At 46.7% G+C, this 11,338-nt stretch overlaps 1 protein-coding gene across 1 annotated transcript in view; it reads left to right on the top strand.

Annotated features, from left to right (window-relative positions):
* The first annotated feature begins 1,198 nt into the window (after window positions 1-1,198).
* LOC128408973 (complement C4-like) overlaps window positions 1,199-11,338 on the top strand; it is a 63,209-nt gene continuing 53,069 nt past the window's right edge. The window contains exons 1-6 of the mRNA XM_053379069.1: window positions 1,199-1,337; window positions 5,218-5,404; window positions 5,635-5,818; window positions 8,164-8,234; window positions 9,234-9,322; window positions 10,963-11,045. Of these exons, the coding sequence (XP_053235044.1) occupies window positions 1,261-1,337; window positions 5,218-5,404; window positions 5,635-5,818; window positions 8,164-8,234; window positions 9,234-9,322; window positions 10,963-11,045 (691 nt within the window). The 5' untranslated portion in view covers window positions 1,199-1,260. The remainder of the gene's footprint in view (window positions 1,338-5,217; window positions 5,405-5,634; window positions 5,819-8,163; window positions 8,235-9,233; window positions 9,323-10,962; window positions 11,046-11,338) is intronic.

The raw sequence follows: 11,338 nt of genomic DNA, 5'->3' as shown, positions 1-11,338 counted from the left end.
CTGGAGAGGGTTCCTCCACCACTGAGCCGAATGGTGGCAAGCGCCCATGGGGTTCCAGGCATGCACACAGCGTCTGTTTCCATTTGGAGAATAGAAGACATGACAGAGACTGCCGTGCTTTTTGCCCCCCACCCCCAACCCAGACATTTCCTTTTGAGATTTAAAAATCCGCCCAAATGGGCATGTTTAGGTTTTCCCGGACGTATGGCAACCCTGGGGAGGGGGGGAGATGGGGCCACGGACCCCCCAGGCGTGTTCTATGGACCCCTAATTGGGAACCACTGTACTAGACTATGTGTTCTCAGACACCTGCCTTTTTCGTACCTGTTACTCGCCTGGAGATCCACATTGCAAAATTCGGATGGGCGCCAATTTCGAAGGATGGCTGTGTTTGCGGTACCCTTTTGGAAAGTGCCATGAGGTAGATTTGCCTCAAAACGTGAGCGGAGATGATTATGTATGCGACGGAAGCAGCGGGATACCACTGGCCTGGAGATGGAAAGAAGATAAAATCCCGACCAGAGAACAATGGCTGATGAAGATGATGGACTACGCCAAAATGGTGGAAATGACTGGGAAAATCAGAAACCAGGAAGAGAGAAACTTGAGTAAGGAATGGGGGGGAAATTACAATTTACCTAAGGGAAGACTGTAAACAACTAAAAACTTTGGCAGGATTTGAGTAACGCTTGTAATGTACTAAAAACTGAGGTTAAAATGGATTGTTTTATGAAAAACAGAGAAAATATATGATGCAGTTGAAAAAGTTTGAAGATGGAAACCTTGGAAGGGTGGAGGGTGTCCTTTTTTTTAAGAGGAATTCCTTTATTCAGAATAGGATTCCTCGCAAGAAAAGGGAAAAGTTGACAGCTATGGTGGAGGGAAGCCTAAGGATTCAGGAAAGCCTAAATGTTGATTATTATGACTAGTGTTTGAATTCAGATGTGTAGTGTAAAACTGAACAAAAAAGATTATAAATAATAAAACATGAAGGGAATTGAATTTCTGTGCTCCGCATCCCTAGCTCTCCCTATCTGTCCCTGTTAAGTTTTCCTTTTCCCTGGACTTGTTTGCCAAATACCTTGTCTTAACCCGCTTGAGGGCAGGGCTTTGGGCCATGAATGGTGCTCATAGCAGCTGCACATCACTCCCCCTCTGACCCCGCCTCTTCTGTCCGGCCCCGAGACTGAATTGCAACATCCCCTTGCAGCCTCAGGCAGAGCAGCAGAACTGTCCACTCTGTGCGGTTGCAGCCCAGAGATGGCTTCTGGGAAGAGGGTGCCTCTCTGGCTGGCATGCTTCGGGGCTCTGGTGACTCTGAGCCATGGCGCTCCAAGGTGAATATGTTGGGCAGGGACGTGGGTTTGCCAGTCCTCAGTCCCCTTTTTGACTCCTGTCTTAAGAATAGCTTCTGTTTTTCTGGATGGGCTTTAAGAACGACCTGGCAAGCAGAAGTTCAAGAGGTGAAGGGTGGGGTGGGTGTGTTGGGTCCTTGCTTCGCAAACAGTTACCTGTTGCCCAGTTACCTGTTGCCCAGTTCTGCCTGTTGCCCAGGTGTCAAAGGCACAGAAAAAGTGGCAATGCTTGCTCTCTTCAAAGGCATCTGCATGCTCTCAGTAATTCTGCTGTCTGCTTGTTTCAGTTATTTTAACTGTGTCGCAGTCTTAGGCTGCAGTTCTATGCTCCCTCACCCGACCGATTGGGCTGCTATTGGCATGTTATTGGTCCTCAATGGAGAAAGACAAGTTGTTACAATCGCAGGAAATAAATATTAATTCGCATGCATTGCCAGTGATTAAGCGGCTGGCTCTTCTTCTTTAAAATGGATTGCTTATGAAGGATTTGGTTTTATGTTAATGAACTATTTTATGCATGATATAAGTTGATGCAATTTTTATGTGGCAAATGAGGTTTTATGCTGAACTTCAAGGGAGGTGGGGGAAATGTCATATAATAGTGTTATCTAAGCATCGGCTGCTCTCAAATGTAAAAAATAATTTGTTTCCCCTCCAAACTTGTCAAGTATTGCTAACTTTGATTAATACGTTATTGTCAATTTTTGTGATTAGATTTATTTCACAGGATAGTATGTTATTCTGAGGGCTATGGAGTGCAATCTTGGGCATTTTACTCAGAAGGAAGCACCACTAAATTCAATGGGATTTTTTCTCAAGTAACAGTGGGAAAGGTTATAGCTTAGTTAAATTCTTTTCGGGAGCCTCTAGAGTGTCAGAAGTTTGTGGGAAAGATCCAAGCCCATGTTGGGGCGTTCTGGGTGGTATTCAGTGTTAGTGCTACTCAGAGTAAACACATCAAAATTCATGAAGGTGACTAACTTTTAGTAATGGGTGCACTATGAGTAGCACTTGGAATCATAGATTGTAGAGTCAGAAGGGACTCTGAGGATCATAGATAGATAGAGAGATAATTTATTACGGTCAAAGACCAGCTCACGTAACATAACACAATAAAAACAGCATTCATGAAGATAAAATATATGATCGGAGCAGATTGCAGCCATAGCTCATGAGTTAAAATTGAGATATACAGTGGTGCCTCGGGTTAAGTACTCAATTCGTTCCGGAGGTCTGTACTTAACCTGAAACTGTTCTTAACCTGAAGCACCACTTTAGCTAATGGGGCCTCCTGCTGCGCCGCCGGAGCACGATTTCTGTTCTCATCCTGAAGCAAAGTTCTTAACCTGAAGCACTATTTCTGGGTTAGCGGAGTCTGTAACCTGAAGTGTATGTAACCTGAAGCATATGTAACCCGAGGTACCACTGTATATGCCTACACCCGTACAACTGAGATTTGGGCCATAGCTGTCCACGTTTCCCTTTTTTTAAGGGAAATTCCCTTATTCCGAATAGGATTCCTCGCAAGAAAAGGGAAAAGTTGACAGCTATGATTTGGGCTACCCTGAGGATCATCTAGTCCAACCCCCTGCAATGCAGGAAAATGCAGCTGTCTCATATGGGGATCGAACCTGCAAGCCTGGCATTATCAGAACCACACACTAACCAGCTGAGCTATCCAGACTGAACATAAACCTTAGGTCTGCCCCATTAAAGTGGATTAATAAACTCTGTTGCTGTAGAGCAATGCATCCTGTTATAAAGGGGGAACCTGACTTCTTGTGGTTTATAAAGCATCGGTTTGTGCAGAGCCATCAGCAGATTGGTCTATGCCTTTTTTCTTTTGCAGAACCAGCAAAAAAACAGTGCTGTTTACACACACACACTTTTATTATTTGAAGCGTTTTCTTTTAGAAGTGATAGTTTGCTCAACTCGGGAATTCCCCAACTCGTTATATCTAGATGGTGTTAAGGAAACAACACTCTGGAAGGCTGCCAATATCAATATTGCGAAAGAGTGGAAATTTGTTCCCACTTTGAAATCTTCTTCTTTGTTGCTTGCGTTTTGATTATTTATCAGGGAAGGAACGGGGTTGGGCCAGAAGCTCAGACACAAACAGAACTGGGGGGAGTCGGGTCAGAGCCCTATGCTCAATTTCCTGGGAGTAAGCACTCTGCTTCTGATACACTCCAACTTCCTACCCACTTCTATCATGAATCCTCCTTCTACAACGGTCTAACTTGGCCGACACTACTTTCTTTCCACACTCAAGAAACCCACTTTTGCTGCAGTCCCTCCCCTTAAGGTTCTAGCTAAATATAGGGGTATCAACTTGAATAAAATATTGTGGGGGCCCAGGTAAAGCCCACCCTGGGTGGGTCACACAACTCCATACCTTCCAACATTTCTCCAGTGAAAATAGCGGTGTCCCACCATACCCTCCCAACATTTAATTGATGAAAGTAGGAATGTCCTAAGAAAAACTGGGACATTTCAGGGTCAAATCAGAAACCGGGACAGCTTCTGTAAATCCAGGACTGTCCCTGGAAAACAGGGACACGGAGATCTGTATCTCTCTTTCGCAAACACACATACATTTCTTCTTCTACTTTGGCAATCACTTGTAGCCAAGTAAAATTGTCTTCCATAAACACGGTTTTAACAATGAGTCCGTAAGTGACTGTGGAGGCCAATTCTGGACCCACACATCCTTCCACAGTGGGGACATTGGTTTCCGGGTGGGAGTTGATTACGGTGAGGGTTTGCCAAGCATTCCTTCCTCTTAGCACGTTTCTCCCTTGCATCCTGAGTTCATCTTCAAAGCCCATGACACCTTTGGTAAAAGCTGTTTTCCAGTTGGAGCACTCACAGGCCAATGTTTCCCAGATTTCGGTGTTTATACTACATTTTTAGATTTGCCTTGAGACAGTCTTTAAACCTCTTTTGTTGACCACCAGCATTACGTTTTCCATAAACACACAGAGAAAGAACATGCATCCCTCCCTCCCAGACACACATGCATACATTAGGGTTGTTGTATCTCAAAAAGTGAAAATCAGGACAGAGTTGTTTAGTTATTTTTTTGCCCGAAGTTGTTGAGGTCCTTTTGGTTGTTTTTTTTAAAAAAGGGGAACCAAAGTTGCGTAGCTTTTTTTTTTAGTTGATGGTACAATAATTTTTGAGTTTTGAAGCTTCTGAAAGGCATTTTTGGCACGATTTAACCTCCGTTGCTGGTTTTCCAGGACATTTGCCCGATTTCCGAAAAATAATCCAAGACTCCGTTTTCGGAGGCGAATTCCAGGACTTGTCCTGGAAAATGAGGACATATGGCAGTCTTAGCATACATACCCTTTCTCCTTCCTTTCTCTCTCTCTCTCTCTCTCTCTCTCTCTCTCTCTCTCTCTCTCACACACACACACACACACACACACACAGACAGACAAATAGAACTTGCTTCCCTCTGCCACTCATGTGCTTGCCTGCCCAGGCTGTCATTCACATTCACAGTCTATTCCAGATAATATATAAATGAGCATATGAATAATTTGCTGGATCAGGCCAATTAGCCACCTGGTCCAGCATCCTGTTCTCACAATGGCCAAGCTGCTTAGAGGTTTTTACTGTTAAATCCTGTTAAATATTTTGTGGTTTTTTTTAATAATATTGAAAAAGAAAATAATAATACATGCCAAAAGTATGCACCTGTATATGATCTGGTTTGTTCCTCCCTCCCCTCAGAGCCTTTTCTCGCCTGTCGCAGCTTGCAAAAGTGTTTGGCATTTTCAGAGCCGCATGAAGAATGGCTTAAAGGAAGGAAATAGTGGGGCCAACTCTGTTATTATATCTCTGCCCACTTTGCAGGTTGCTGATGGTAGCGCCCAGCGTGGTGACGGTGGGAGTGGAGGTGCCGATCGCCCTTCAGGTAGAAGACGCCCCTCCAGGCGGGCTGTCAGGCACCGTTTATTTCCAGAATGAGTATACCAGGATACTATGTTCCCACGAAGTGCGCTTCATGGTCGGGCCTGAAATACAGAAAGTGACCTTGAAGGTAGGAGATGCTGCTGCCCTCGGGAGATAATTCCTGGTTCTAAGCAATCGTCAACACTGGCAACTCCTAGAGCTACCTGGAGCCCATTGAAACTGATTGGGCGGAAGGCAAGGATGCCAACACTAGGGGGAGCCAGACCCAACAAGAGGAAGAGTGTTTTGCACAAACAAGACCTTTTGCCTCTCCCGGGGCCTTCTCCCCACTGTCTCACCCCTTTCTCGTTTTCTCAGGTGACCCCCGAACTTTTTAGGCAATGTGGCTTGACTCGCCTTCGGCGGGAAGGCTACATCCAGCTTGTGGCCCGCAGCCCGCAGCTCCCGAACGGGGTTCAAAGTCTCAACCTGCGGTGGACGGCCCGGAAAGGGTACCTGCTTCTGCAGACCGACAAGCCAATCTACACCCCTCGGCAAAAGGGTGAGTCCAACGCCTTGAGCATTTTGGCCTTGCTTGGCCAACGTTTTCCATTTGCAGGCATGCAGCCTTAAAAGACCCACGAGGCACCCAAAAGAAAAGCTCAGCCTGTGCACACGCTATATCAATAATAATCGTAATCACAACAACAACAACAGTCGGGGTATATTATTTATACCCCACCCATCTGGCTGGGTTTCCCCAGCCTCTATAAAGCCCATCTTTTCCCTCAAAGTTCATTCCAGGCACTGTCGTCTGTTACTGGTGGCTGGGAATTGTAACTCAGTGAGGGATAAGACAAGAGCGTCCACAATTCTTTGAGGGAAAGCTCATAGATCATAGAGTTGGAAGTGACCCTGAGGATGATCCAGTCCACCCCGTACAACGCAGGAATATGCAACTGTCCCATATGGAGATCGAACCTGCAACCTTGGCGTTATCAGCATCACGCTCTAGCCAACTGAGCTGCCCAATTAAGAGTGTGCTTTGAGTGCCCGAGGCTGCATACACGCCAAATATTTAAAACACATTGCCCCCCACCCACCTCAAAAATCCTGGGAACCGTAGTTTGCTAAGGGTGCTGGGAATTCTAGGGGTTCTTATGGGTTCCAGGCAGGGCCGTCTTAAGCCTTTCCAGCGCTGTGGTGCAAAGATCCCTCCAGCGCCCCCCTAGGCAACTCCAAAACAAGGGAGGTGGAAAATGTCCTCTGCCTTCCCCACGCCCTGATCCCCTTGGTGGTGGCAGCGATCAAGCAGGAAAACGTGATGGCGGACATGCTCTCCAGCCTCGGGAGTTGGCGTGGCACAGCTGGCGGGCATGCAGGGAAAGGGGCAAAGCCGCACAGCTCCTCCACTCGCTAGGCCGCTCCTGAGAAGCCAGCGCCCTGGCGCAATGAACCACTAAGCCCTATGGGAAAGACGGCTCTGGTTCCAGGATTCTTATGGTTGAGGGAGATTCCTTTAAATTCATAGCCTGGCGTGAAGCCTTGGAACAGCAGCCAAGTGTGCTGCGTACATTTGGGGCTCATCCGAGGATCCCACTGCCTATGCTGCTGTTCTGTACTTAGAGCAGCAGTTTCCCCCAACCTGGTGCCCTCAAGATGTTTTGAATTGCCAGTCAGCCTTCGGGCCCCAACCCCTCCCCACCAGACATCCCCTTTCTACAGTTTTGTGATTCCTTATTGCCTTATCCAAAATAGCACTGAAGACAGGAGTGCCTGGCGTGCTCTGATCCATGGGGTCATGAAGAGTCGGACACGACTAAATGAGTAAACAACAAAAAAAATAGCACTGTGAGAGAACCGCTTCTATCGCAGCATGTGGGTTGGGGAACAAAGACCCATCTCACAGAATCCTTTGCCAAAACCCATAGCCTGACTCAATGTTGTCCTTTTCGCGTACACGGCAATGTCTATTTACGTGGGTCCAAAGGTGAAATAGCAAAGTCCAGTTTGCTCCGCACCGCGCGTTGCACACCCAACCCTGCTCAATTGCTTCTCAGCTTTTGTAAGCAAAGCCCTGTGGAGTCCCACACCTGCACACAAACACACAAACACACACACAGGGAATGTGGCTGCCAAGTAACTGCCAAGGCCAAAGCCAGTACATAATACTCTGCAAAGGCAGCGGCTTAAGTTATCAATGTAACTGGGATACAAAAGCAACTACACTTTAGAGTAGGATTAAGCAGTTTAATGTGCAATGCCATCCTTATAGCCACAAAGAGATTTCTTCCCCCTTTTGTGTTGCTGTATAGGGAAGTATTTAATGTTTGATATTTTATTATGCTTTTATATGTGTTGGAAGCCACCCAGAGTGGCTGGGGCAGCCCAGGCTGGATCTACACTGACCTATTTAACGTTATTAGAATGATATTAGATATATCGTTCTAAAACATCACAGGGCAAACTTGTAAATTAAAAGTGTTTCTTACCTTGTTTTCGCTGTAAAAACGCTATTTTCTCACTGCCAATTCCTGGTTGCTATGCAGTGGTCTCTGGTGTCACATTTTAATGACGCATTGTGAACGTTAAAAGTAGGACGTAATGTGTCCATTGACGTTATGAAAACCCTTCCTTAACGTTATAAACCATGAGTGTAGATCCACCCCCAGCCAGATGGGTGGGATACAAACAGGGCTTTATTTCAGCCAGATTTCGCCACCTCTCAGGCGGGCACCATTGCCATTATAAGAGAACAAGGGAGGCGTTCATGATGAGTTCCAGAACCTCTTTTTCTAGTAAAAGATCACTGGGTGGTATTATTATTATTATTATTATTATTATTATTATTATTATTATTATTCCTACTTCTTCCTCATACTCCATTTTTGGTTCTTCTGTTTCCAGTGAATTTCCGAGTTTTTGTCCTGGATCACAAACTGAGGCCAACTTCCGAATCCGTGGTTGTCACTGTGCAGGTAACTGAGAGCGCTGTTCCAAAATGCAAAGGCGTGGGAGGTCAAAATTGACACTCCTTATCAAACAATCCATAGCACGGCACCCTGTTCTCGCAACAGCAGACCAGATACCTGCGGCAAACTCACGAGTGGGACATTAGTACAGCACAAGCACTGTCCCTTCTTGTGGCTTCCAGCCCCTGTTATTCAGAAGTATCCTGCTTTTGACTGTGGAGGTGAAACATCACCATCTTGATCGGTAGCCAGGATGAATTATCCTCCACGAATTTATCTCAGTCCCTACTACCAGGGAACTCTGGGAACTGTAGTGCTGTGAGGGGAACAGACGGCCTCGGCACCCATAACATACTACCAGGGCTTTTTTTGCAGCCGGAATTTGCTGGAACTCAGTCCCGGCCCCTCTCAGGTGGGAACCATTGCCATCCTAAGAGATGAGGGAGGTGTCCTGGGACCTCTTTTTTGAGAAAAATATCATGGCATACTATACTTCCCAGAATTCTTTGGGGTAAGCCAATACAGTTCAGCCCCTCCCACTAAAATATTTGAGGGGCCTGCCGTCCCAAGTTAATTGGCATTGCCATTCAAAGGGTGGGTGGGTGCGTGCAGCATCATGTGATCGATTATTTGGGGCGGGGCTCCCCCCCCAAATATATTACAATCATACCTCGGGTTGAAATAGCTTCAGCTTAAGCATTTTCGGGTTGCGCTCCGCGGCGGCCCAGAAGTAATGGAGCACATTACTTCCGGGTTTCGCCGCTTGCGCAGACGCTCAAAATGATGTCATGCGCAAGCGGGGAATTGCGACCCGCGCATGCGCAGACGTGGCTTGCGTTCGCTTCAGGATGTCAACGGGGCTCCAGAACGGATCTCGTTTGCATCCAGAGGTACCACTGTATTCAAGTTAGCACCCCTGAACTGCTTTATATGTAAATTGCAGATGTAGCCATGATTACCTGTTGTCAAAACGTGGGTGTCTTCCTGTCTCTCTGTCTCCATCAGAACCCGCGAGGTATACAGGTCCGGAAAGTCGAGCGTATGCCGGTCCAGTTTGTGATAAATGATCATCTGTCAATCCCCGATATCGCTGAGTGAGTTTAACCAGTGGTGTGTCAATCAGGTCCAGGCAAATCCGACAGGTGGCAGAAATTCAAAGGTGGAGATCCTAAAAGTGCCCCTATTTTCCAGGGACATCCCTGATTTAGAGAAGCTGCCCAGGTTTCTGATTTGATCCCGGAATGTCACACTTTCCTTTAGGAGGTCCCTATTTTCGCCAGAAAAGTGTTAGAGGGTATGGTAAGGTAAAGGTAAAGGGACCCCTGACCATTAGGTCCAGTTGTGGCTGACTCTGGGGTTGCGACGCTCATCTCGCTTTATTGGCCGAGGGAGCCGGCATACAGCTTCCGGTTCATGTGGCCAGCATGACTAAGCTGCTTCTGGCCAACCAGAGCAGTGCACGGAAACGGCATTTACCTTCCCGCCGGAGCGGTACCTATTTATCTACTTGCACTTTGAGGTGCTTTCGAACTGCTAGGTTGGTAGGAGCAGGGACCGAGCAACAGGAGCTCACCCCATCACGGGGATTCGAACCGCCGACCTTCTGATCGGCAAGTCCTAGGCTCTGTGGTTTTACCCACAGTGCCACCCGCATCCCTAGAGGGTATGGTAGGATGTCCCTATTTTCACTGGGGAAAGGTTGAGGGTATGGAGTTATTTGACTCCTGAAGGCAATCTTGTATAGGGAAGTTAAAAAAAAAAAGTTTAATGTTTTATTGTGTTTTTTTACTGGGGCAACCCAGTAAGATGTGTGGGGATATAAGTAGTAAAATTATCATTATGGAATGAGACGTCCCTATTTTCATCGGAGCAATGTTGGAGGGTATGTGAGCAGTGAAGGTGTTGGCCTTGTCTCCTTACGCTTGCCCTGTTGGGATTCCAGTAGCCAAATACTGCCCCAAAGCAGCAGCTCTTCCTAATGACCCAAGCACCTATAATATAATAATTTATTATTTATACCCCACCCATCTGGCTGGGCTTCCCCAGCCACTCTGGGCGGCTTCCAACAAAATATTAAAATACAGTAAAGCATCAAACATGAAAAGCTTCCCTAAACAGGGCTGCCTTCAGATGTCTGGTAGTTGTTGTTCTCTTTGACATCTGGTGGGAGGGCGTTCCACAGGGTGGAATACCTTGAAATAAGGAAGTAACCTTTTTTATTCTAGAGGAAATAAATACTGTACTTTAGCAGCGGTGTGCTGGGCAGGATTTTAGCCCGGGCTTCATGAGGAAACAATGATGACGAAAGCTTTACCTGTTGGATTTCTGCATGCAACCGTTTCATGGCAGACAAACGTTGCTTGCTGCCTCATGCTGAATCAGGCCACTTGGGACACCTAGCCTTTAAAGGCACAGGAGCATGGAGTGGCAGAGAAGTTGGCAACTGTTTTTTTAGGCCAGGGTGCAAAGGTCTGGTTTAGGGCTTGTGCTCATCTGGGAGGATTTAAAACAAAAACAAAAAAACCCCTGCTTTTCTCATTTGAGTGATAGACCCCTATGAAGCGTTACAAACTGCTTTTGGAAATTTATTGCTGTCTAGATATACATTGCCACTCAGCTTTTTGCAAGGGGGGGGACTGCTGTTCAATATGCTAAACTAGTTCCCTCGTTCTTTGCATTACTATGGCCTGGCTCGAGTTTTCTTCCTCTTCTTTCTGCCTTCCCCTCCTCCTAGGCCTGGCATTTGGCGAATCACGGCCCATTTCACCACCACTCCGGGTTACAACATGACCACTGAGTTCGAGGTGAAAAAATACGGTATGTTCTTTGGGCTGCTGCTAAGGCAGAAGGCTTTCTGAGAGCTGTGTGTGACAGGCAGCAGCCCAACAGGTGCCGTTATTGAAACAACCTGATAATATGATTCTCCCACCCTCCCTTTTTGTGAGGAAGTGGTACATTCTTAAAAGGTAAAGGGACCCCTGAACATTAGGTCCAGTCATGACCGACTCTGGGGTTGTGGCGCTCATCTCGCTTTACTGGCCGAGGGAGCCGGCGTACAGCTTCCGGGTCATGTGGCCAGCATGACTAAGCCGCTTCTGGCAAACCAGAGC

This window comes from Podarcis raffonei, chromosome 2 (assembly GCF_027172205.1).
Source record: "Podarcis raffonei isolate rPodRaf1 chromosome 2, rPodRaf1.pri, whole genome shotgun sequence".
Lineage (NCBI taxonomy): Eukaryota > Metazoa > Chordata > Lepidosauria > Squamata > Lacertidae > Podarcis > Podarcis raffonei.
This window is presented reverse-complemented; position numbering and strand designations above follow the sequence as displayed.